The 27,624-nt window shown below is 35.7% G+C and overlaps 1 protein-coding gene across 17 annotated transcripts in view; it reads right to left on the bottom strand.

Moving 5' to 3' along the window:
- Nucleotides 1-27,624, bottom strand: part of Btrc (beta-transducin repeat containing E3 ubiquitin protein ligase) — a 186,818-nt gene that overhangs the window by 7,154 nt on the left and 152,040 nt on the right. For all 17 annotated transcript variants that reach the window (XM_046450111.2, XM_058581238.1, XM_046450113.2 and 14 more), the window contains 8 exons: nt 23,092-23,278; nt 17,756-17,852; nt 16,946-17,083; nt 16,352-16,470; nt 14,472-14,721; nt 13,183-13,301; nt 11,617-11,727; nt 9,910-9,988 (listed from right to left, as the gene is read on the bottom strand). In XM_046450111.2, the coding sequence (XP_046306067.1) occupies nt 9,910-9,988; nt 11,617-11,727; nt 13,183-13,301; nt 14,472-14,721; nt 16,352-16,470; nt 16,946-17,083; nt 17,756-17,852; nt 23,092-23,278 (1,100 nt within the window). The remainder of the gene's footprint in view (nt 1-9,909; nt 9,989-11,616; nt 11,728-13,182; nt 13,302-14,471; nt 14,722-16,351; nt 16,471-16,945; nt 17,084-17,755; nt 17,853-23,091; nt 23,279-27,624) is intronic.

The following is a 27,624-nucleotide window of genomic DNA, read 5'->3' as shown; positions in this document are numbered from 1 at the left end:
AATATTTTATTTATTTATATGTGGTGCTGAGAATCGAACCCAGTGCCTCACACATGCCAAGCAAGTGTGCTGCCAATGAGCCACAGCCCCAGTTTATAGTTTTTGATTACTGTAAATAAAGCTGTTGTGATTATGCATAGGCCTTTCAATGGACACTCGCATTTACTACACCTAGGAACAGAACTTCTGGTCCATGGAGGACATGTATGTTTTAGCTTCAGGGATACTACTGAAGTGTTTTAAAATTTATATCACTTAAGAGAGGAAAAAAAAGTTGTGTAAATTTATATTCCCACCAATAATGTATGAGTTCCAGTTGTTCACATTTTTATCAACACGCAACACTGCCATTCTTTTTTAGTTTAGTTTTGATAGGTCTCTAGTGGTTATTTTATTATGGTTTTAGTTAGTATTTTTCTTTAGGAAGTTGAAGTTGCTTTCCTCGTTTTCTCAGAGTCTTATCATGAATGTGTGTTTGTCAAGTGCTTTTGCTGCATTTATTGATAAAATCATGTGACTTTTCTTCTTTGGTTGTTGATATGACAGATTATATTAAATGATTTTTGAATTCTGAATTAGCCTTGTATTTGGAATAAATCTTACCTAGTCATGGTGTTACTATTTTCTTTATACATTGTTGCATTGTTTGATTCAATTTGCTCATATTTGGGCATTTTTTTTTTTTTAATTTAAGAGTTATTCATTTTATTGACACATTACTACCTTTTATATAATTTCAGAAACTGTGAAAGAACTAAGCACAAGATTAGTAACAATATCATCCTTAAATATGAATCAAATATATTAATAAAAATTCTACTTAAAAAAGTAATATTTGTCATGCAATTTGTTTGCCTATTTAATTGTGGCAAAAATATAAGACAAAATTCACTATTTTGTCCATTTTTAAGTGCATGGTTCAATAATCTATTGACATTGTTGAGAAACGGGATCTCCAGAACTTTTTCATCTTGTAAATCTAAAACTCTATATCCGTTAAACAAGTCTTTATTTCCCTGTCTCCCCATCTTTGCAATCACCATTCTACATTGTTTTTATGAATCAGTCTACTTTAGATACTTCATATAAGTGACATTCTACAGTATATGTCTTTTCATGGTCAGCTTATTTGACTTAGCATAATGTGCTCAGGTTCATCCATGTAGATGAAATCTATGGGACAGGAATTCCTTAAGGCTGAATAATGTCCCATTGTACCTGACACCACACTGTTGATGGACACTTGGGTTGCTTCCATTTCTTGGCTAATTGTGAACAAGACTGCCATGAATGTGAGTGTATAAATTGCTTTAAAGTCCTGCTTTCAATTCTCTTAGATATATACTTGAATGTGGGACTACTGGATGGTGATCCTATCCTTTATTTTTTTGAGGAATTACCATACATCATTTTTCATAATGACTGCATAATTTTACATTATTCTTAAGATATAAACAAGCTCACATACTAGTTAGTGTCTATGTTCATGAGAAATACTGATCTGTAGTTTTCTTGTAATGTCTTTGTCTGGTTTTGGTATTAGGATTATGCTGGCTTCATTAAACGGGTTTTTATTCACTGTGCTTTTACTTGTAGAAGTGATTGGAAAAAATTGGAATAATTTCTTCCTTAAATGTATTTGATAAAATTCACCAGTGAACCCATCATCTGAGGCTTGTGTTCTTTGTTTTGAAAGGTTTTTAATTATTGATTCAACCTTGACAGATAAGATTGTCTACTTTTGTGTGAATTATGGCAGATGGTATCTTTCAAGGAACTGGTCCATTTCATCTAGAAGACCAAATCTGTGGGCATGAGTAGTTCATCACACTCTGTAATCCTTTCAATATTCATGGAGGCTGAAGTAATGTCATTCTCTTTTATTCCTTATGTTAGTAACTTGTGTCTTTTCTCAGTTTCTGGCTCATTGATTTTATTGGTGCTTTCAAAGAACCAGTTTTTGGTCTTGATTTTCTCTATTGATCTCCTGTTTTCAATTTTATTGAGTCCTCTTTTTTGTGGAAGTACTAGGGATAGAGCCCAGAACATTACATACAGATAATGATTATTAATAATCATATTCCTTTTAAAATTGTATTTAGAGATAGGGTCTTGCTAAGTTGCCTAGGCTGGTGTTACACTCCTGATCCTTCTGTTTCAGCCTCCTGAGCTGCTGGATTACAGGCATGTACCACCATACTTGGCTTCTTTTCTATTCTTATTTTGGACTTCACTTGATCTTCTTTTAGATTCCTCAAATAGGAGATCAGATTATTGATTTTGGATTTTTCTTCTTTCCTATAATATGCTTATAAATTTCCCTCTAAGCACTGTTTTCATTGTATCCCACCAATTTTAATAAGTTGTATTTTCATTTAGTTGAAATACTTTTCAATTTCTCTTGAGATTTTTCTGACCTATGCATTATTTAAAAGTGGGTTGTTTAATCTCCACATTTTTTTGAGATACTCTAGCTATCTCTTGTTGATCTCTAGTTTAATTCCACTGTGGTCTGAGAGAATGCATCCTATGATTTTTCTTCTTTTTAAGTTATCAATTATGGATCTTTACTTTATTTACTTATATGCAGTGTTGAGAATTGAACCCAGTGCCTCACACATGCTAGGCAAGCGCTTCACCACTGAGCCACCACCTGGGCCCAAAATGATTTCTATTCTTTCAAATTTGTTAAAGTATGTTTATGGCCCAGACTGTGGACTATCTACCTTGGTGAACGTTTCATGTGAGCTTGAAAAGAATGTGTTGGATGAAGCATTCTACAAACTTCAGTTATATCCACCTGAATGATGGTGCTGTTGAGTTCAACTATGTTCTTACTAAATTTATTGTCTGCCAGATTTGCCAATTACTGATGGGGCTGATGAAATCTCAACTATAATAGTGGATTCACCTATTTTTCCAGCAGATCTGTCAGGTTTTTTTGGTTCAGTTTATTTATTTATTTATTTTTGCCTTTTGATGCTCTGTTGTTAGGTGCACATATATCAAAGACTGTATGTCTTTTTGGTGACCTGGCCCATTTATCAACATTCCTTGTCTGGTTTGTCTGAAAACAAACAAACAAACCAAAAGGACAAAAACAAACAAAAACCAGCCATGGGGAAAAATACATTATATACAGAGGAATGAAGATAAATAACTTCTTATCAGAAACCAAGCTAGAAGAAAATGAAATGACAATGAAAAGCTGCAAAATGTTGTCAACCTAAAATTCTTTAACCAGCAAAAGTATCTTTCAAAAATGAAAGCAAAATAAAGACTTTTTCAGACAAATAGAAGTTGAAGGTTTGTTACTAGTATATCTAAATATGAACTGTAAAAGGAAGTTCTTTAAGCAGAAGGAAAGTAATATCAGATGGAAACTTGGATTTATACAAAGGAATGGAGGGCAACAGAAAGGTAAAGGCCTGAGTAAAAATAAATTACTCTTCATTTTTTCCATTTAAAAATTTCCTTAAGGGCTGGGATGTAGCTTAGTAGTAGAGCTCTCACCACTAAAGGCAGGTATGGTCACAATGATTAAAAGACAACACACAATTATATGCTGAATCTTGAGAAATTCATTTTAAATATATAGACATAGTTACGTTAAGCCAGGCGCAGTGGTGCACGCCTGTAATCCCAGCCCCTCAGGAGGCTGAGGCAGGGGAATCGTGAGTTCAATGCCAGCCTCAGCAAAAGTGAGGCACTAAGCAACTCAGTGAGATCTTGTCTCTAAATAAAATACAAAATAGGGCTGGGGATGTGGCTTCGTGGCCAAGTGCTCCTAAATTCAATCCCAAGTACCCCTGTCCCACCAAAAAAAAAAAAAAAAGCCATCATTAAGACATAGGAAGGGGCTGGGGATGTGGCTCAAGCGGTAATGCGCTTGCCTGGCATTCGTGGGGCGCTGGGTTCAATCCTCAGCACCACATAAAAATAAAATAAAGATGTTGTGTCCACCGAAAACTGAAAAATAAATATTAAAAAATTCTCTCAAAAAAAAAAAGATATAAGAAGTTTGCATGTATCTAGTAACAGGTTAAAAACACAGGAAGCAAAAGCTGTCAGAAATGAAAGGAGAAATAGACATTACAGTGCAGATAAAAAATTCCTTTCTCAATAACTGGGAAGACAATATGGCATAAAGAGTCCACTATTATGTATAATTACAATGTACCAATAAAAAACTGGTAAAGACAAACAGAAAATCACTAAATATTCATAAGACTTAGATAACATTATAAACCAACTTGACTTAATTGACATTTCCTGGGATGCAACTAAAGCAGTAGTTAAGAGTCACAGACATATTTAAAGTTTTAAATGTTTATATTAAAAAGAAAGGCCAAATTCAGTGATCTAAGCTTTCTACCTTAAGAAGGCAGAAAAAGAAAACTCAGCGAGAAAAAGCAGACATAACTCTGATCCTACAGACATTATAGATTTAAGTAAGAGTACGATGAATAACTTTATTTCAATAAATTGGATAAAAGAGATGAAATGACCAAATTGCTTGAAAGATAATGTCTTAAAACTAATTTCAGAAGAAACATTAAATCTGACCAATACCAAATATGTATTAATTTTAATTTAATTTGTAATTAAAACTTTCACAAAGAAAACTCCAGGCCCAGATGTGCAACTGGTAAATTCTGTCAAATATTTAAAGAAGAGTAATATCATATCTAGAAAAATTCAGAAAATAAAGGAGGGAATTTTTCCAAAGTAATTTTGTAAAACCACATTACCATGAAAGCCAACCAGAAACATAAGGAAAAAAAAAAAAAAAGCAACAAAACCAATGCCCCTTACGAACACTGACACAAATAAATTCTCTAAAGGATATCAGCAAAGAGCCAGGCTTGGTGGCATACACCTGTAATCCCAGAGGCTCGGGAGGCTGAGGCAGGAGGATTGAGAGTTCAAAGCCAGCCTCAGCAACTAGTGAGGGCCTAAGCAACTCAGTGAGACTCTGTCTTTAAATAAAATACAAAAATGGGCTAGGGATGGGGCTCAGTAGTTGAATGTCCCTGAGTTTAATCCCCTGATATTCCTGCTCCCAAAAAGATTTCAGCAAAGTGAATCCAACAATATAAAATCAATGTACTACACTAATTAAAAGAATAAAAGTGAAAACCACACTGCTATACTGATGAACACACAAAGCATTTAAAAATCCAACATTAATTCCTAATAAATACTCTTGGCAATCTAGAAACAGAAAAGAACTTCTTAATTCCCTAATAATGAATATCTATGAAAACCCACAGGTGACATCTCTCATCCCTATCCCCTCAACCTCTTTCTCCCTCTCCACATATATAGTTCAAGACAATGCTTTCTGCCTAAGAGCATGAATAAGGAGGACATTCACTCTTACCAATTCTTTTAACATTGCTCTGGGGGTGCGATCCAGGGTAATAAAACAAGAAATTGGAAAAAAAAAAAAAGGTATATTTAAAAATAAAGTAGATAGATTAGAAAAGAAGTGAAAGTTTATATTTCCATATATTTGCAGTGAGTAGCACTTCTCTCTGCTTTTTTTTTTTTTTTTAAACACCCCTAGTGTTGGGGAGGGAACCCAGAGCCTTATACATACTAGCAAACTAGGCAAGTACTCACTCTGCTGCTAAACTATATCCCCAGCTCTACTTGCAGTGACTTATAAGAAATTGAAGTTTAAAAATACTATATCCAGTAGCATTAAAAAAAAAAATACTCAGGGACAAATATAGCAAAAGACATGCAAGAACTTTACAAAGTGAGCTATAAAAATCTGCTAACAAATTCAAAGAGACCTAAACAAATGGAAAGATATTCTGTTCATGGATCAAAAAAGACTCAATATACACTAACGAGAAATCAATTTTTCCCAAATCAATCTAGATCCAACACGATTCCAATAAAAATTCAGGAGACTCTTTGTTCAACTTGCCAAACTAATTCTAAAATTCACATGAAAATTCAAAGAATCTAAAGAATCCAAAAAACTCTGAAGAAGACAAAATTGTAGGACTATACTGCTTTACTTCAAGTTACTAAAAAGTTCAGATAACTAGAAAGCATGATAGTAGATCAAGATTGACAATGGAAAAGAGAGAGACCCATATCTATACAGTCAATTCATTAAAAAATTTTTTTTGTAGTTGTAGATGGACAGAATGCCTTTATTTTACTTACTTTTATGTGGTGCTAAGGATCGAACCCAGTGCCTCACACATGCTAGGCAAGCGCTCTGCCACTGAGTCCCAGCCTCAGCCCCAATTCATTTTTGACATGGTTGTAAAGACTATTTAGAAAATAGCCTTTTGAACAAATGATGAACAAATAAAGCATTGGATATAAAAAGAGCCCTTCTCCCCCAAGCCCCTTTGATCTATACCTTGTACTATTTTAAAAAATTAACTTGACAGACATAGTGGCACTCGGGAGGCTAACACAGGAGGATTCATGAGTTCAAAGCCAGCCTCAGCAACTCAGTGAGACCCTGCCTCTAAATAAAATACAAAATAGGGATAGAGATTTGGCTCAGTGGTTAAGTGCTCCTGGGTTCAATCCCTGGTACACACACACAAAAATTCAAACCCAAAACCCAAACCAAAAACACCTCAACAACAATAACAAAAACAAACAAACAAACCAAACCAAACCAAAATGGACCACAGACCAAATATAAACCATCTAACTATAGAGCTTCCAGAGAAAACAGAGGGAAAAATTTTGTGACTTTGGATTAGGTAAAGATTATTAAAGGGCTGGACCTGTGGCTCAGTGGCAGAGTGCTTGCCTAGCCCGTGTGGGGCACTGGGTTCAAGTCTCAGCACCACATAAAATTAAGAAAGGTACTGTGTCCATCTACAACTAAAAAAATTTAAAAAAAGATTATTAAAGACATAATAGAAAATAACACAAGTCCTAATAGAAAAAATTGATACACTAGACTTAAAAGTACTATTTTGCTTTGTTTTGTTTTTTTGAGATATGAGGTCTTGCTCTGTTGCCCAGGCTGGTCTTAAACTCATGGACCGAAGGGGTCCTACACCTCAGCTTCCTGGGTAGCTGGGACTACAGGTGAATACTACCATGCCTGGCAAAAACTTTTTTTTTTTTTTTAATCCTCTTGCCTCAGCTTCCAGAGTAGCTGGGATCACAGGCATGTGCCAATGTGCCAGCAAGAACTGCTTTTAGAAAGACTTTAATAAGCCATGGACTGGGAGAAAATATCTGCAGATCACAAACCTGATAAGAGATTTTTAGTCCAGAATATATAAAAGAGAAAATTACTATATTAAAAAATGAGCAAAAGATTTAAATAGATACTTCACATTAAGAGAAGATATATTGATGACAAATAAAAACATGAATAGAAGTGGGTATGGTGGTGCATGCCTGTAATCCCAGTGATTGGGGAGGCTGAGGCAGGAGGGTCACAAGTTCAAAGCCAGTCTCAGCAATTTAGCAACTTAGCAAGAACTTGTCTCAAAAAATAAAAAGGGCTAGAGATATAGCTCAGTAGTAAAGCGTCCCTGGATTTAATTCCCAGTACCCTCCCCCAAACCAACCAAACAAAAAACCATAAATAGATGCTCAACATTATTAATCAAATGAAAACCATAATGAGGTACTACTATTGGTACCACACTTATTAGAATAACAAAAATTAAAAAGATGGTGATATATATATATATTGGTTAAGTACTCAAGACATGTATATAAATGACTTTAGAAGCTTTATTTCTAGTAGTAGCTTAAAAAAAAAAGAGAACAACTCAAATATTCATTAACTGGTGAATGAATAAATTGTGGTATAACCATACAGTGGAATACTACTCAATAATTTTTTTTTCATGGTGTTGGAGATTGAACCCAGGGCCGTGTGCATGCTAGGCAAGCACTCTACCAACTGTGCTTCAACAGTTTTATAAAAAGAATGAATTATTGATATATATCAATAACATGAGTTATCACAAAGTAATTTATGCTTGGTTAACAAGAGGCAAAAAAGAAACAGTATTGATTCATTTTCATAAAATCCTAGAAAATGCAAACTAATAAATGCTGAAAGATAGCAGATCAGGAGCTGCCTGATTAAGGCACAGTAATGTAGGATGGGATGGAATGAGAAGGGATTACCAAAGGGCATGAGGATATCTTTAATACCTATGGTTTTACTGGTATACACATGTCAAAACTGATTAAATTGTATACTTTCAGTATGTTCACTTTACTAGATACTAATTTTACCTTAATAAATTTGTTTTTAAAATAATTCAATAAATAACAGTCACAAGATCTGAACAGACACTTCACAATAAGAGAGGTTAAATGTGTGAAAAGATAGTCAACATCATGAGTTATCACAGAAATGCAAAAGAAAATGACAATGAGATACCACTACACACTCACTCAAATGGCTGTAATTTTTAAATAATACTAACAATACTAAATAAGGCTAGCAAGGACGTGGAAAAATGGAACTCTCATATATTGTTAAGAAAAAAAATGCCACTCTGGGAGGTGGCTTGGTGGTTTCCTTTGAATTTTAATGTATAACAGGATTCAGAAATTGCACTCCTAGATATTTACTCAAGAGAAATGAAAACAGTATGGACATAAAAATCTGGAGAAGAATTATTCAGTGGCTTTACTCTAAATCAACAAAAATGAAACATTCCAAATGTTAACTGGTGAAGAAAAAACAAACTAGGTCATACACACAACGGAATACTACTCAGCAATAAGAAGGAACAAAGTACTGACACATGCAAAAATATTGATTAGTTGAAGATTAAGTGAAAAAAGCCAAACTCAAAGGCTACATACTAAGATTTATATGATATTTGTAAGAACGCAAAACTAGGGATAGAAATCAGATGAATGGTTACTAATAATTGTTAGGGGTTGGGAGAATATACTGATATGAAGAAGCATGAAAGAACTTCTGGGGATGATGGAAATGTTCTGTATCTTAACTTCATTTTACAATAGTAAAATTCATGGAAGTACACTAAGAAAAAAGATAAATTTTGCTGCATTTAAGTTACATCTCAAAATCCAGATTTGTCAAAATTATTGTAAATGAAAGAAAGTATACATTTCAAAAGACATGTGTGAAACATGCAGGGAAAGCTTGTCTGTTGCTAAAAGAATGTGCTTTAAACCCAACAAGGAAAACAAAGAAACATATCCCCCCTTTCTTTTCCAGATCGGAGACCACAATGTTGAGAGTCAGGATTTAGTACATCAGGTTTTGAATGCTTGCTCTTGACTTTTTTCCTGAGTCATATAAAAGATTCTGTCCATCCTGGGGTCCCAACTAATCTTCTAATCTCAGCATTTGCCAATCTAGACCCTTGGTAACAAAATGGTAAATAATATAGTGCTTCTGAAGATGACATTCTTCTTTTTGACTCATTTCTTTTCCCATGTCAAGATGTTCAGATGGGGCCATAAAGGGAATAACAAAGACGGGATTTAAGTTATGGGAGGCACTATCCCATGAATGGGATGCAAAACTAAGGGTTGATCAGAGGGTTCTTATATTCCCAAGGTACTTTTTGCAGGCACAGGTGTGCTGGTCCTCAGATTCTGGACAGGTTCCAATTTGAGTAATTATATTCTCTCTTCCTTAGCACCCCCCAATCCCCCACTTGCTGTTTCTGGTGGATACAGAATTCTTATTCACTTCCTGTACTATACTGCTGAAGAGTTGCTGTGCAGCTGTTAAACAGCTGCCACATTCCTCTCCATGTATAGTCTCTAAAGCACTTTTGGATGAAAGGCACTACATAAATATATTTTATTGTCATGTATTAGAGGACTTTACACTTAGTAGTAGATTTTGTGAGATTCTAACTCTCAAATCCAGGTCTATATTTCCTACCATACCAACAATAAGGCTCTTACCACAAGGGTCCGTAGACAGAGAGTCCCTGCAGGAGCACGGGGGTCCAAAGCAGCCACAAGATCCCACACTTTAATTTTTCTAAAAATCAAAAAGGAGATCAAAATCTCAGAAGCAAAATTAAGGGAACACAGGAAAATGACAGAAAAAAGTCATGGGGTAATCAATATGGATGGTAAATACAGTTTATATTAAAAATCCAGCTCATAGAAATAATATTCTTTTTTTTTTTTTTTTTTTGAAACTTGGTTCTTACATTCATTCTTGGGTAAAGGTTATTAGTCTTAACAGGAAAAATGTAAATGATTAACCTAAAAATTAGCAATAAGTTAGCTTTAGCCAAGTTATATCTACACTTCAGGCTAAAGAGCTCTCGTGTATTAGAATTCTTAAGAGATTACTCAGAACTAGACATCTACAACTCTGAGGTACCTTTTTTGTGGTCTAAGAATGTTCATTCACATATACTGGAGGACTGAGATCCATTTAAGAGTTCTAGATTTTATATTAGAAAACACTTATGTTTCCATTTAAGTAGGAAAAATTCACCTCTTCCGAAAATCAAGGTATACAAAAGAAAAACCTCAAAAAAGGTTGGTACAGACAGTCCAAAGCCTTAACCTTGACCTATCTGAACATGTCATTACAGCTTGAATAGTTTCTCAAGGGTAGGACAGTAATGGCTGACTCAAAGCAGAGGAAGTGCTGGTTATACTTTTTGATGCTTGGGTCAGCTTACTATATAGTCAGCAGAGAACTAAGATAATATTGCTAGTTTCTGATATTTAAATAGTTGCCAATATTTGAATTATAGCCTGCTCCCCCTGCCACACCCCAAATCAGGAACCTTGACAAAAAAAAAACCACAATGCTTCATAAATGGGTAACTTTTTTTTTTAAAAAAAAGACATTCTTATCACTTCATCAAATTTTTAAAAATATATTTACTTTATTTATTTTTATGTGGTGCTGAGGATCGAACCTAGTGCCTCACATGTGCGAGGCAAGCACTCTACGGCGAGCTATAACCTAGCCCCTAAATGGGTAACTTTTTATATTTACTTACTTGTATTTACTATTGTTAGACACAGGATCCATTCATAGCATGAATGGATTCTAAAACCATTGGAAATTAGGCTGAAGAAAATAAAGATTAACTTTTAGGAATCACTCAAAGAATTCCAAATCAAAGAGGGGTGTGAACTGCATGCATGAGGACCTGGGTTCCATCTCCAGTATCTGCCCCACCCCCAAATCAAGAGATCAAATTCAAGGCCTTAGATACTGCCCTTGAGTGTTTCCATTTATTAATAAGTTACCATTTTATATGCATATGTCATATTGGGTTTGTCTGATTTTTTGCTTTATAAGGTAAAAACAGACAAAGATATAATCAAATAACTAAAATAATAATAAAAGTCAGTGCAAAACGAGTGCAATAAAATAACTGGAAAGAATATTTGAGAAAATAATGTAGAGATTAATGAATAGATTAAAGAAATACTGTACAATGTACAAACTTTTAGAAATAAGGAAAGATTATATTTAACATCATAAACTAGAAAGAATTAAGATGAGGACAGAGAAAAAAATTTTTTTTTGTTCTGGGGACTGAACCCAGGGGACTCATGCATGCTAAGTATACACTGTACAACTGAGTTATTCCCTCAGTCCTTAGATTTGTTTTTTAACCTTGTTAGCAAACTCACCCATCATAGGCCCCACTGACTATCCTCTTGTTATCAAATCGAATACAACGCACCAATTCCTCATGACCTTCTAATACTCGTAAACATGCACCACATTCAATGTCCCATAATCTGGAAGAGAACATCGAGTCAAGTCAATTTTCATATGTTCTTTTCTAATCTTGGAATGTTACAATGAAATACTTCATTATGTCTTTTAAAGACAAAAATAAGATCAATAATCATTCATATAAAAGTATATGGCTTTCAGTATAATTTATTTCCTCTCTGCCATATAACTTGGGCAGAAAAATGTATGACTTAAGTTCAAATACATTATGTATTTTCTTTTAAATCTTTTTTTAGTTGTAGATGAACACACAGTATCTTTATTTATTTTTATGTGGTGCTGAGGATTGAACCCAGTGCCTCACACGTGTTTTACCACTGAGCTACATCCCCAGCCCTCATTATGTATTTTCAAAGCACAATGCTTTCTATAATTCTGTATCCATGTTCTCTCAGGAATAAAAAGGACAAATTCAAAGCACATAGTTCCCTAGGAAGGAAATGACCAAGTCAGGAGAGTAATGCTTCCTGAAATCAATAAGAATGAGATGTAGATTGTCAGTGACATCTGGCCCTCACAAAGCATCTCCACTTCTGCTACTGAGGAACATTCTCTGCTCTCAAGGTAGTCTTTTCCATGTAATGGAAATGTGAAGCCAGTTCTGAAGGAGTTTTGTATAATAATTTAAAAAACTGTATGCTTTTAGAAAAATTCAAGTGATTTCAAGGAATGATAATTTCCTTAGATATATAACAATAGCTCTGTTTTGCTTTTCTATTTCTTAAGCTGTTGTTTTTTTAAATGGCCTTTTTATTTTCTTAGTTCTTAATTGAAGAGAGGGGGAAAACAGATATATCTTCCAAATTCTTTTTATTTTTGTGGTGCTGGGGATTGAACCCAGGGACTTGTGCATGCAAGGCAAGCACTCTATTGAGCTATATCCACAGCCCAAATCTTCCAAATTCTAATGGTATCTGTCATTCATCTTTGATATGGGGAAAAACATACAAAAAAGTACTTCATTTTGTGGATACCTCATGATTTTAAAGACAGGTGACTGGCCAATTATGTAATTCTAAGACAAGAGCACACAATTTGTAGTAGGGAAATATATATATATTTAATAACAGCAACAAAGGGAAAAGTCCCCCCTATTATTATTTTTTTCCTTATTTTCTCTTACTTATTATATATCAGCATTTTTCAACAGCAGACAAAAGAAATTGTACAAGAATGGCCTTAAACCTCTATCCACCTGTTTTACTTCCTTACTGAAGCAGTACCTCTAAAATAGGTCTATCGGGTGACAAAACTGTTACAAGAAGGAAACACATCAACAAAAACCTTTGTTATGGTTCTTTTCTGCTTGGGGCAAACTTTTGACTTGTAAAAAGACACAAAAAGGAAAAATATTTGATTATAAACATAACATAGTTAAAGATTTGTAAGATCTGTGAACAATTACTGAATGGGAGGATAATACTGATCCCTTCTGGGAAAAGGCACTTGCTGCTCACCTGATAGTGTTGTCAGAGGAGCCACTCACCACCAGCCTGTCTCTGTACTGCAAACAGGCAATCCCTCGTTTGTGTCCATTTAGGGTCCTTACAAATTCACAAGTACTTGTGTTCCACACCTGAGACAGAAAATGGCATTAAGCAGCTGATTTTGAAATCAATGACAACTGGAATCTTGGAGAAGCAGGTATCAGCGCTGACCCACCATGGGAAATCAACTTCTCAGAAAAATGCAGCAAAGTAAAACAAAAAACAAGTTTACTTCATGGTAACAGGGCTAATTTGAAGCTGTCTACTATCACAAGAACATTCATCCAATTAATTTGCCCTTATGGGGTTAATCCAGTCTTACAGATACATTTTTTTTTCTTTTTTTTTTTTTGTGTGTGGGTACCAGGGATTGAACTCAGGGGCACTCAACCACCAAGCCATATCCCCATCCCCAGCCCTATTTTGTATTTTATTTAGAGACAGGGTCTCGCTGAGTTGCTTAACACCTCGCTGTTGCTGAGGCTGGCTTTGAACTCACAATCTTCCTGTCTCAGCCTCCTTATTTGCTGGGATCACAGGTGTGTGACACCACACCCAGGTAGATACATTTTCTTGAACTTAAATTTTTCCCTGCCTTTCTCACACTCAATTTATTATTACTGTTGTTGTTGTTATTAATACTATTGTTATTATTTGCAGTGCTAGGATCAAACCCAGGGCCTGGCATATGCTAGGCAAATGCTTGACCACTGAATCATATACCCAGCCTGTCACCATTATTATAGAAACAAAATGTCTAGCCAAAACTGTTATACAACTTGTCTCACTCATACCTTTTTACACAAGCAACAGTGTCTGAATCTAAGTTATTCTACAGTGAAATTTAAATATGTAGCTGCCCTTGATCAAATTTTCACAGACTCCCTATTCTAAGTGGGGGATTATCATTATTATGATTATGATTTTTTTTATGGTAATTGACTTGATTTCTATGTTTTCTTTTTCCAATTTAAACTCCCCTTTATTTATTTTTCAGTCCTCGGCGGACACAACATCCTTGTATGTGGTGCTGAGGCTCGAACCCGGGCCGCACGCATGCCAGGCGAGCGCGCTACCGCTTGAGCCACATCCCCAGCCCCCCAGCCCTTTTTTGTTTTTGAGACAGGATCTCAATGAGTTTCTGAGGCTGGTCCTGAACTTGGATACCCCTGCCTCAGTCTCCCAAGTCACTGGGATTACAGGTGTGAACTACCATGCCTGGCTCTAAGTTGAGGACTTACTGAAAAATGCCTTATTACCTTTATAGTTCTGTCCCCAGATGCAGAAACGATGTACTTGTCATCAAAGTCTACAACATTGACAGCAGCTCGGTGTCCAACCAAAACCCTCCGGAGGGTAATATCAGTTGGGGAGGCCATATCCCATACAGCAATGGAACGATCTTTGGAACAGGTCACCATCATGCCATTATTGAAACGTAAGTGCAGAACTGCTTCACAATGGTGAATCAATGTGTTTAGCATTTCACCTGTATTTACATCCCAAACTCTGGAAGGGATACCTGAGAGTTAGATGGTACTCAAGATACAACATGTTACCCATATATGACCATCATGCCCCTCCCCAATACTTTAATGGGAAGTATTATACTCTACCTTTCTTTTGCACAACTGAAGTAGACACAGGGAAGCAGCAGACAGAGGGAGGGTTGGACAGGGAGAGTGGGAGGAAGAAGGGAATGGGGTGCTGTGAGGGTAGAATCCTTAAGACTTGAAATCTGGGCAAGCTGCAGAGGGCAGCAGCCACCACCACCTGACAATTTGGCCCAGACTTCAAGATTATTATTATAAAACTTCTGACATTCAATGACACTATTCAGAAGATATTTTAAATGAAGAATTTGATTGACCACACTCAGGAATCAGAAATGACATGGACTAAAGACACTTCTGTCAGATTTAATAATGATTTGAGTTTGATGACTTGGGATGATAGTAGGTTTTACCACACAGGTCAAGGACCAAGATTACCCAGACTCTAAGTCTAAGCCCCCATTTCTGTGCTTTGCAGAGGGTAGAATAGCCTTCTATCATAAATATGGCCTTTACAACAGAGTGAGAGGGCCCAAGTGTAAGAAATTCTGTGTCATGATATATTTTGTTTTGATTACTCTATTTTTGAGTACTGATTTAATTTCTATAAAGTTTCCTTTTTCCAATTTAATCTCCCCTTAAAAAAAAAAGTCATTTTCTGGGCTGGGGGTATAGCTCAGTAGTAGAGCATGGGGCTAGCATACACAAGACCCTAAATTCGATTCCTAGTACTTAAAGAAAAAAATCACATCTTATCCTAAAAATGATGAATGTATCTACAATGCTTTAGCTCTTATGAAGCATCTATAAATGTTAAATGTCTACAACTGCATGGACTAGTTTTGCTATGCCTTGAAATCATGTGACAAGAACCAGCTATCCTATTCACAGAGGATAACTTCCAATGGGAAACATTTGATTTCAGAGACAACAATGTAGTTAACTGCTCCCCCCAGTTTTTTTTTCTCTTAAAGTTACTTTTGATGCATTATGCTTGCTAAATCCTTTAGCTTAAGGCAAAATTCCTCACAGAGGTTTCCAACAGTGCTGCTGGTACCCAGAACTTGAGCTACACTGGACTCCAGCAGCATAATGGCTGTGTCATCAAATCACTAATGCCTTTTGAAATTGAGGGCCCCTCCCTGAGTGAAGCTTGCAATTAAAAACTGCAGAGATAGCAGGGGAGGGGCTGGCAACGAGAGCATTGCTCACCTGTATACATTTTAAAGAGATAATACATGCCAGATCTATGTGAAAGGAAACCACCTGAAAGGAAAGCTTCATTCATGTCATTCCCCTGTGATGTATTTGTTGTTAAGAACTGAAAGGTATCTAGATAAATTTCTATAATGGATGATATTCCAAATTAAAACAGAATGTACAGTTTCTTAAATATGCAAAAATGTAAACTTACCCCAATCATTCCTAAATCAAGTTTTCTGTTTTAGATTGACACACACAAAACAAGGGAAGCTGATAATTTAGTCTTCTTTAGTTTCATAACTATGTTCATGCAGATACATATAATATTACTGTGATAAAGAATGGATGTTTCAGAGTTCAAAAGAGTATCGGAAATTTTCTACCTGACCGTGGAATCTGACGATCCAGTTATTATCACCCTCTCATCATACTGGAGACAAAGGACGGAACCTGTGTGGCCTGTGAGAATTCGTTTGCATTCCAATGTGCTTTTATCCCAGATCTAGGATGGCAAACAAGATCCTTTTGATCATAGTGATAATGGGGTGCTGTGGAGACTTGTTGGCTCTATTATGTGTTTGATCCCCCCAAAGAATCAAAGCCCAGAGTAGTGAGGAATGCATTCCTTTCTACAGGTACAGTTAAGCACCTATATATATATGTGGCTTTAATTCTAATGAGGACTTTATCCTTTTCATTAAGGAACTGGGCAAGCCTATAATTATGAGGGCCAAAAGACACCCCTCCATCCCCTCCTCAGTATACTTCACAAAGCAAATTTAACCCTAAAACCATCTGTTTTTATGTTCTTCTGGGGTTGGGGGAACACATCTGGTCTTTAAGGAAATGATCTGGTTTTGGTACTGGAACCACTCTAAAATTCTCACTTATTTTCTAGAAACAATGCCTTGGATTGCTTTATGAATGTGGTTACCCTCATTGCCTTAGCAAAACTCCCATAAGTGAAGAGACTTCACCTTGATTGTGTTGTCTCGAAGGCCGCTTACTATTTTCTGGTCATCATACTGTAAACAGTAAACTCCTTTGCTAGTTTCACTCCGGCAGTGGATTCTCTGTAAACTGTGTCTTCCACATCTCCAATTAGATTCTATTGTCTAGGAAGAAGGAATGGTAAACAGGCAGTTAGTTAGGTAAGGATCTGACAAAACTCTTATCTGACATTAATGGTAACGAATTTACAGAACTTAAGGCAAGTTAAAAATATGTTCTAGGTAGGATTGGGTATTTGGTGCTCTTACATGTGTTGGTCATTTCTACCAACAGAGGCTTGATTCAGAAGACATTTGAATATCAGCAGAGAAGAAATTTAATAGTTCTCAATGCTGTTATAAGAATTTAATCCTTCTATCAGTAAATAATTTCTAAAGCTTTAAAAATTTACCTGGTAATTTACTATATTTTATCTACTCTAGTCACTCATAAAGATATTGATTTTTTTTTTTTTTTTTTGTACCAGGGATTGAATTCCGGAGCATTCGACCACTGAGTCACATCCTTAGCCCTATTTTGTAGTTTATTTAGAGACAGTCTCACTGAGTTGCTTAGTGCCTTGCAGTTGCTGAGGCTGGCTTTGAACTCTCAATCCTCCTGTCTCATCCTCCCAAACTGCTGGGATTACAGGTGTGTGCCACTGCGCCCAGCTAAGATATTGATTTTTAACCCAAATCAATAAACCCTAGTGGGTTTGCTATAATAAAACTGACACTGAAGAATGCTTATGATTCTCTATCATTTGGCAAATACCCCAAAATACATAAGATTCTTACCTCAATGTCTTGTATAATTTTAGGATAAAGTGCTCTATAAAAAGAGTTGGGAGGAGCATTCCCATCAGGAGGTTTGTTTTTGAATAAATACTGTCCCCTAAAAAACAAATATTTCCCAGTGAAAACCACAATATTATACATTTAAAGGAGCTTCATATTTCTTCAAAATGCTTCATAGTTAACATTCCATATAATCTTCATAACTAGCCTGGAGAGATATGTGGGTAAGCCTGACTTCAGGAATCCCACGTCAAGCAGTAACTTTCTGGTCTCGTAAGGAATTTGACTGGTATTAATTTGCTTTTGGTAAAACACAATTATTTCCAGTGCAGACCATCATGTTCCAGGCTTTTCTGGACATTATAACCTCTATAGGCAAATAACTGTATAATCAGAATTCATCTGTTGGTCTTTTAGGGTTCTGTATAGATTCACTGGCCTTATCTTTTGAAAACTCTGTAGTAATGTAATTATATCTTTTGAATCAGCACACACCCCAGAGTCTTCTTCCCCTGAATCAAGCTGTGTCAGCATCAGGGGAGCCCAGCATGGTGAGCAGCCGCAATGCTTCTGCCAGAAGACCGCTTTTCCAGGTTTTTATTTTGTGAGGTATGATGTGTTGGCTGCTCAGTCACATGCTGCTGATCAGTGTGGTTGTACTCTAAATGGAGCAATTCAGTTCATTTCAACAGAAAACAAAGGGATCACAGGAGTGTCCAGCAGCAGGAAGCAAAAGAGATAAAAAGAAAAGCCTAACGGCATTGTGTTGTCAAGTCTAAGATATGAAACTGACTTTCACAGGTGTGTTCCTGGCTATGTACACACATGCATTATACTGCCTTTCCTTGATTCCAGTGAGCAGCATTTGTTAGCATCTCCTTCCTTATGACAGCACATCTCTGGAATACTCATATCCCAAGCTAGATCTTTGCTACCAAAAAAAAAAAAAAATCAGTAAATGGCAATCACTTCCTGCTGGGTAAAAAATTTAATTCCTCATCCTGAAGTTAAGAACCCACCAAACACGGTGTGGAAGCTAGTAAACCCCACTACGGGTGTACTAACTGCTGTTTTCACTGGCATCGTGCCTTGCAAAGTGGAGACAGGCAGAAATGCCTCCGAGTGTAATCCTGGCACAAGAGAAATCATGTTTTCTCTGGGCCAGTCATCTATTCCTCCCTCTATAGCTCCATTACAATATAATTAATTGTTTGATGTCTCCAGGAGTGCTTCCCCCTGCCCCCTTCCTATTATACACCTTGAAAATTAGTTGAGAAAATGTCCTATCAGGAAAGTAGTTGGCTCTGACTTTTGTATTACTAGAGAGAAGAAAATCTTCAATTGAGAAAATAGTGTTTTTGTGGAATAATGAAACATGGCACAGGTGCCCAGAGAAAAGGGCAAAGATATATTTTGAAATAATTATGGATTAAAGGTACACTCCTCTAAACAGTTTTATTCTATAAACACTTTACTGGCAAGTGATAAATTCTGAATGAGAAAATTTTAGATATGATTCCAGAGCCCATATTCTTAACTACTTTATTGTTTTTCAATGCCTACTATTCTTCAGATCTTCCTTTTAGTCTCTGGTAACCATACATGGATACTCTAGAATTTTTATAAGCAATAATATTATCTCTACATCCTCAGGAAAAAAAAAACAAAACTCATATACACTTCTCTCATTTTCTACCCCATAGCCTTTACCATGTATTCCTAAAGCATCCCAAATTTTTCATATCAAAAGTGCTATACAAAGGGGTGGACAGATACTGAAAACTGGCTTTTCAATCTATATAGTTTAAGTCAAACTCTTTTACGATGACAACAGGGACCACTTATATGTGAAATGCCTAGTAGAATAGGAGTACATGATAAATTTGAAATATTAAATTCAGAATGCTATCATAAATGTGATCTGCTGATTAAGAAAATGGACTTTTCTCAAATGGTCTTTTATTATACGTTTAGGAGTTACTATTACTGAGCAGAGAAAGCATATTCAGTATTATTCAAGAGAGAAAATGGCAGAGTTCATGTTCTAGGGGCAGACTGTAAAATCCATCTAGATGTAAAATACAACAGCAAAGTGGAAGTTAAATCCTACAGACTCAAAAAATTGTACTTGTTTATTTTTGGTTGTAAGAAATGGGAGGTCTTTCTGCTTGATGCAATCCTAAGCAAAAGATATCATATGGGGAAAGCATAACAAAAAAGTATATTACCATAAGAAGTTTAGTAAGATAATTTCAAAAGAAAAAACGAGAAATTGTTTGTAAATTTAAAAAACTTTGTTTTTTGTTTTTAAAGAGAGGATAGCCAGACATGATGGTCCATGCCTGCAATCCCAGAGACCTGGGAGGCAGAGGCAAGATTGAGGCCAGCCTCAGTAACTCAGCAAGACCCTGTTTCAAAATAAAAATAAAAAGGACAGTGGGTGGGGCTGGGGTTGTGACTCGGGCTGGGGTTGTGGCTCAGTGGTAGAACGCTTGCCTCACACATATGAGGCACTGGGTTCCTTCCTTAGCACCACATATAAATAAAATAAAGGTATTGTGTCCATTTATATGTAAAAATATATTTTAAAAGGGCTGGGGGTGTAGCTCAGTAGTATAACACCACCAAGTTTAATCCCCTATAATGGAAAAGAAAAGAAAATGGGGCCAAAGATAAGAAAATATAGTCAGAATTCTTTTTTTTTTTTTTTTTAATCATGAGTTTTTTGTCCCAGTGCCTCACACGGGTTAGGCAAGTGCTCTAACACAGAGCTACAATCCCAGCCCTATAGTCAGAATTCTTAAGGATAGTCTAAAGAGCAGAAATGAGTTACTATGGTTGAAGAGAAAGGAAAATGAGTGGTAATTAGTACTGCATATTTAATTTATTTATTTATTTGGTTATTTGGTTGGTTGGTCTCTATGGTATTGGTGATTGAACCCAGGGCTTCACATATGCAATGCAAGCATTCTACCACTGAGCTACATTCCCAGCTCTTTCTTTTTTTCTTTCTTTCTTTTTGTTTTTTTCCTTGGTACTGGGGATTAAACTCAGGGGCACTTGACCAATGAGCCACATCCCCAGCCCTATTTTGTATTTTATTTAGAGACAGGGTTCTCACTGAGTTGCTTAGCGCCTCATCATTGCTGAGGTTGGTTTTGAACTCAAGATCCTCCTGCTTCAGCCTCCCCAGCTGCTGGGATTACAGACATGCACCACGGTGTCCAGCCTCTAATTTTTTAAATATATTTTTTAGATGTTGATAGACCTTTATTTACTTTATTTATTTATATGCAGTGCTGAGAATTGAACCCAGTGCCTCACACATGCTAAGCAACCCCCTACCACTGAGCCACAACCCCAGCCCTCATTTTTAAAATTTTGAGACAGGGTGTGTGTCCATCTGGCCTTGAACATGTGCTCCACTTGCCTCAACCTCCTGAGTAGCTGGGATTACAGGTATGCATCACTGTGCATGGCCTTAAATAACTGTTTAAAAAGCCAAAAAGTCATCTTTTCAAAGACAGTTTGTTTTTGTAATAGACATAAAAGGTCTTTCTGCTTGATGCAATCCTAAGCAAAACTGAGCAGCTTACTTTTTTACTTTTGGTATTTTCACATCTATCTGCAAAGAACTGCCCACTTACCTCTTATTCACTCTGCCATCAAAGAAAAACTTAACTCCTAATTTCTGATGAAAGTTTAGTGTCATTTACACTTCAAATGAGAACAAAGTGAATTTTAACAAGGAACCAAATTCTTTTATAACTAAGAGAATGGATCTCTACAATTGAAATTTCAGGTCAGAAGTTATTTTGGAGAGTTCCTTTTCCTGAAGGATAGAGAACTCTTCTCAGCTGCCTAAAATTTTAAAACTGATCCTGGCATTCTCAGCAAAATGATGAACTTGGAATTTTGTACAACTATGTACTTATTTGCTTTGTTGTACTATATAAAATAAAGAGCTTATTTTCAAAGTATGAAGTAGATTATGAAAGATAAAGTTTCTATTTTCTACATGATGAAATAAGGGCAAATAAGAAAAATATATTTGGGAAAAAGAAATAACAATTTCCTTTGTACAATTGTTAAATAGTCAAATAATTGCTGGCATTTGGTTCATTTAATTGAATTTGAGAGAAAAATTGTTTTAAATACCTTCATTCTATTTATTCATTTGTATGTGGTGCTGAGGATTGAACCCAGGGCCTCACATGTGCTAGGCAAGCACTCTACTGCTGAGATACAGCCCCAGACCCTGAGAGAAAAATTTAAAAATTCTTCCTAACAGCCAGAATAAAGAAATCTCTGAAGTACCCGGTATAATATTTATAAGTCATTATATTTATTAAATTTTTACTGAATTTCAAAAATATTAAAAAATGAAAGGGAGCTAAATATATTTTTATGAAAAATTTAAGGAAATCTGATTTATGTGAGTAAGAATCATTTAAAAGTATTCTCCATTCTTAACTATTTTGTATCTCTTTATGATTCAAGATAAACAACTGAGAAAATTAATTTGGAAGAATATCATTGAGTACACATATGCCTACTATAGTTTCTTCATATCAACTAAATACTCAAAATGTCACATTTTATTTATGAAATATTCATATTTGACTTTCTTACAGGGACATCTAGAGACATACTATTAGAAGAAAGTTATTTCAAGAAAGAAATCTTCCAGAAGTTCTAGTGAAATAGTACCATGATGTTAAGAGAACTACAAAAAAAATTGGTGAAATCTTTCAGGCTGCTATAAGTCTCAGGGAATGTATAATAAGCAAGAAAGCCTTAAGAAGAAACAATTATTTATTTATTTTTAATTTTTCCTGATGGCTAATTTTTTTCTTATTCTAGCTAGGCATAAAAATAAGTTTTGATGACAAAAGTGAATAAAACACAGGCACAGGCTAAAGGCAAGAAATCTTCTGAAGGATAAAATAATAATTTGTCTTATATTATGTTAGGGGAAAACTGGATCTGATGGTTTTTTTGTGATCCAAAGTCACCTTTTAAACTGCCCATCAGCCCATCTACAGAATACCAATTTCTATCCAGAAATCAGAATGCTTCAAATGAGAGGGAGGTCAATTTTCCATTATTTTTGCAAAGCAATACTAACACTACATTATGTTATTTTATGAATGATTGGTCAGAAGTAAAATTGCTGAGTACATGAACAACCATTTACTTTTTACATTTTTAGCTGTGAATCAGCAAAATCACTATATTAAATGGTAAGTGGTCTCACTAGTTTCAAACATTCTTCTAGTAATCGTGAATGGTCAGGTCTGGAAGTTCTTTAATAGGAAGAAATTTAAAAGTCTCACCACCCTCTTCGTTCTGCCAAGCCTCTCCACAGAGAATCTGTCCTGACCATTCTCTCGATGAGCTTCTTCCATAACATGCCATCCGACGTCACTCGGTACCATTCTTTGCACACAAGTTCAGCAGCACAAAGTGATTTGGCATCCAAGTATGACAGAATGTTCTCAGCAATATGATCCAATCCCCGAGCTTTCAATGGGGAGAAGAGGCAAAGCAAAATAGTGGGGATGGTGAATCATTTTTACAAAAGGTTCTTTAAAACAGAACAGCATTTGCTCTGCAATGAAGGCACACTGTCCCTAGTGTAGTCCAGTTTCTTTTTCAAACAGAGGCTTGGGTAAAATGAATGTCAATAATTTTTCCATAAGGTTACAGAAATGAACAGTATTTTCCATCTTCCTTCAGATAAGGAAGTTAAAGCTAACAACCAGCAAACCCCGCAAGACATTAAAAATAAAAAGGATTCCAGAAAACAATTCACATCTATCTATATGGATTTCAGCACTAGGGGATGTTCTATGGATGGCATCTCAAACTCTATGATTCAGACCCTCCCCGCCCCAAATCTCTATATTAGGTCCATTTCTCATTCTGTTTCTATTACTGCTGTAGTTCCAAAGCTATTCAGTAAAAGAAATATCCTTTAAATGTACTGGGGGAGAGTCACTAAGTCAGAATATGCTGGGTTATAGAATTTTGGGAATGCAGAAAAGAGAGGAGGGGGAACATTCTGAGAGAAAAGAAAGCTATGTGTAAGTTCAAAGGTAAGTTTAATTTCAGATTTTTTAAAAGCTGTATTTGAGAATAGCTAGTGCTATAAAACCTAAAGAACAATTGACCAAAATGGGGGGAAAAAATCCCAGCTCAATAGATAACTTGGTTAAGTTTTGGATGTGCAAAGGAAAATAGTGACAAGTGCATCTGTGAAAAGTGGAGGGCTTTCCGATTAAAGTTCTTTACCGCTCAAATCTATACTGAGGCCTCAGTGGAAAATAGCCTGTAAAACAGGATGACTATACTAATAAACTCCTTTTGGCTGCTGTTCTAAGTTCACAAGTAAGAGACCAAAAACATTAAAAATTAATCTTTTAAGGTTACGTATCAGAGGTTTTCTAAAGACTTAAAAGTTGAGAAGGATTTCTTCAGACTCTATCTCCCATAGAAACAAACATAAAAGGAAAGAGAATACTGTATTTCATTTTGTGCCTTGAATCATACACAGGCATACTTGGATGCCATTAGCAATGATCCAAATATGCTTATTAAACATTATTCTAATTATAAAAATCGTCTGGATATCAGTTATATTTTTCAGCAGACTTGGGAAAAAAGCATTAAATGGATTTTATTTGGCTGGCATCACATGTTCATATTTAAGAATAAGCAGATGGAGGCATTCTTCATCTAATTCTTATTAAAGGAATATGACTATAAGACAATTAAAAATATAATAATTAGTTCTTCATGCAAGATGCAGTAATAGTACAATTCCTGAATCTTTATTCTGAAACTTTCTACACCATCAGAAGTTTCCAAAAGGCACTGCTGTTTTTCATGGCTGCCATCAAACTGCTCCTGATCATTTACTTGTTCCTATAATAAGTCTTTGGAAGTAATTTCACCTAACACTCCAAATAAAACCATTACATTAATGGATTACAGACAGTTTGGGAAGTAGTTTGGTTTACTAAATGTAGCCAGATGGTGTAGGCTTAGAAGTTTAAATGGCTATAAAGCATTAGACTGATGATTTAGTACTTCATAGACTGGTCAGCAGATATACACTAGGGATCAGTATTAGACAAAAGACATAAGTCTAATCAAATCCTAGTCAATTCATAGTGGTATAAACTTGAGATGGTAGCAAGTCTCAGTGATTGGGGAGAACAAGGTAATAGGTACTTTCAGATTGTCTGTACAAAGAAAATTGTTTGCTTATGGCTAAAACAAAATCTAATGCACTATGAGAGGGCAAAAATCTATTCTATTTAACAAAAGATACAGGTAAGTCAGGAAAGTGGTGCACACCCTTAATCCAAGTGACTCAGGAGGCTGAGGAAAGCAGAACACAAGTTTGAGGCCAGCCTACTGTAATTTAGTAAGTCCCAGTCTCAAAACAAAATTTAAAAGGGATGGAAATGTAGCTCAGTAGTTGAGTGCTTGGCCTAGAATGTGTGAGGCTCTGGGTCAAACCCCAGTACTGCAAGGAACACGCATGTTCAACACACACACATGCACATACACGTAAAATTCAGTTTTAAAGTGAATATTTCTAAGATTTCTAAGTATTCCTTTAATTTTGAAGGACAGCTTAAATCCCAAGTTTAGAAAAAAAAAAATTTTTAAAAATATATAGTAGGCAAAGATTAAACAAAGTAGCATGTAGTGAGGCTAAAGGAAGGTATATTATTAAAGGATAGCTTGTTAGTATATACTAAAAGCATGGAAAATGTTCACACTCTTTAATATAGTAGTTCTGCTGCTATAATTTCTTTCCTAGGATGCCCACAAGATTAACATATAAGAATGTCCACCATGGCCTAGTTTTTTTTTTTTTTTAAAGAGAGAGTGAGAGAGAGGTAGAGAGAGAGAGAGAATTTTAATATTTATTTTTTAGTATTTGGCGGACACAACATCTTTGTTTGTATGTGGTGCTGAGGATCGAACCCGGGCCGCATGCATGCCAGGAGAGCGCGCTACTGCTTGAGCCACATCCCCAGCCCATGGCCTAGTTTTTAATGGGGGAAAAAATACTGAAACTATCTAAATGTTCAACAAAGAGATTAAATACATAGGTTTTTTTTTTTTTTTTTTTTAAAGAAAATACACTGAGAGAATATATTGCTAGGTACAGTGGCATACACCTGTAATCCCAGAAATTCAACAGACTAAGGTAGTAAGATCTCAAGTTTGAGGTCAGCCTTATCAATTTAGCAAGGCCCTGAGCAATTTAGGAGACCTCATCTCAAAAAAAAAAAAAAGACTGAGGATATGGCTCTGTGGAAAAGTGCCCCTGTGTTCAACCCCCAGTATTAAAACAAATAACAACAAAAAGAAAAAGAGCCTATATTAAGGGGCTGGGGTTGTGGCTCAGTGGTACAGCACTTGCCTTGCATACATACGCAAGGCACTGGGTTCATTCCCCAGCATCACATAAAAAAACAACAACAAAACAAAAAAATAAACAAAATAAAGGTATTATGTCCGTATACACTAATAGTATATTAATAGTTCTCTCTGTATATTGGGATTCTGGGAAATTTTATTTTACTCAAAATATATTTTTTTTTAGTTATAGGTAGACACAATATCTTTATTTTATTTATTTATATGTGGTGCTGAAGATCGAACCCAGGATCTCACATTTGCTAGGCGAGAACTCAACCGCTGAGCCACAACCCTAGCCCAATATTTTTACATTTTGTATTTAAATATTTCCTGAATTTCCTAAGTTCTATAATCAGGAAATGACAACCAAAACAAAAAATATTAAAGCAAATCCCTCCCAAACAAGACATTTTAAAAATTAATTAATTTAGTACTGGGAATTGAACCAAGGGGGAACTTTACTGCTGAGTGATACCCCTGGCCCTTTTTATTTTATATTTTGAGGCAGGTTCTTGCTAAGTTGCTGAGGCTGGCCTTGAACTTGTGATCCTCCTGCTTTAGCTTCCTGAGTTGCTGGGATTGAAAGGGTGCGCCACTAAGTCCAGCAAGACATGATGTTTTGGTTAAGACTCATGTATCTTTGTTATTAGTTTTCTTTCAAAATAAAATTTTAACACATACAAATAAGAACCTCATGTTTTTCTGAGAATATTTTCCTCTAATACTGATGCTTTGTTGTATTCTAAATTATCTTTAAGAATTCAGAAAAATTACAGCATCCCCCAAAAGTATAACAAGTATCATATTTGAAGTATAAATATATATTTATTATCATAACAGGGCTCTTGATATATCTTCTTTTCTACCAATCCACCCCCCCGCCTTTTTTTTTTTTTTTTTGCAGCGTAGGGGATCCAATCCAGGGCTTTGTACATTCTAGGCAAGTGTTCTACCACTGAAGCACATCCCTAGCCCCTCCTTCTTTCTAAAATACTAAAAATAAAAATAAAAAGCTTCTCATTCACTCTAGAATTAAAACATTCTGTTGATAAATTCCCACAGAAATCGAAATACAAGTACATAAATTAATATATCTTGTTTTTTCCTCATGTTGCTGGGGATCAAACCTATGGCCTTGTGCATGCTAGGCAAGCACTCGACTCCTGAGCTACAACCCCAGCCTATATTAACATTTATTTTTTTTTTTGGTACCGGGGATTGAACTTAGGGGCAGTTAACCACTAAGCCACATCCCCAGCCCTTTTTTATGTTTTATTTAGAGACAGGGTCTCACTGAGTTGCTTAGTGCCTTGCTAAATTGCTGAGGTTGGCTTTGAAGGAAATCCTCTTGCTTCAGCCTCATGAGCTACTGTGATCACAGGCCAGTGCTACTGTGCCTGGCCTAAATTAACATTTCTTGGGAGTAA

Source organism: Marmota monax, unplaced genomic scaffold (assembly GCF_021218885.2).
Source record: "Marmota monax isolate L192 unplaced genomic scaffold, Marmota_monax_Labrador192_F-V1.1 WCK01_AAM20220418_F8-fsc00004, whole genome shotgun sequence".
Lineage (NCBI taxonomy): Eukaryota > Metazoa > Chordata > Mammalia > Rodentia > Sciuridae > Marmota > Marmota monax.
This window is presented reverse-complemented; position numbering and strand designations above follow the sequence as displayed.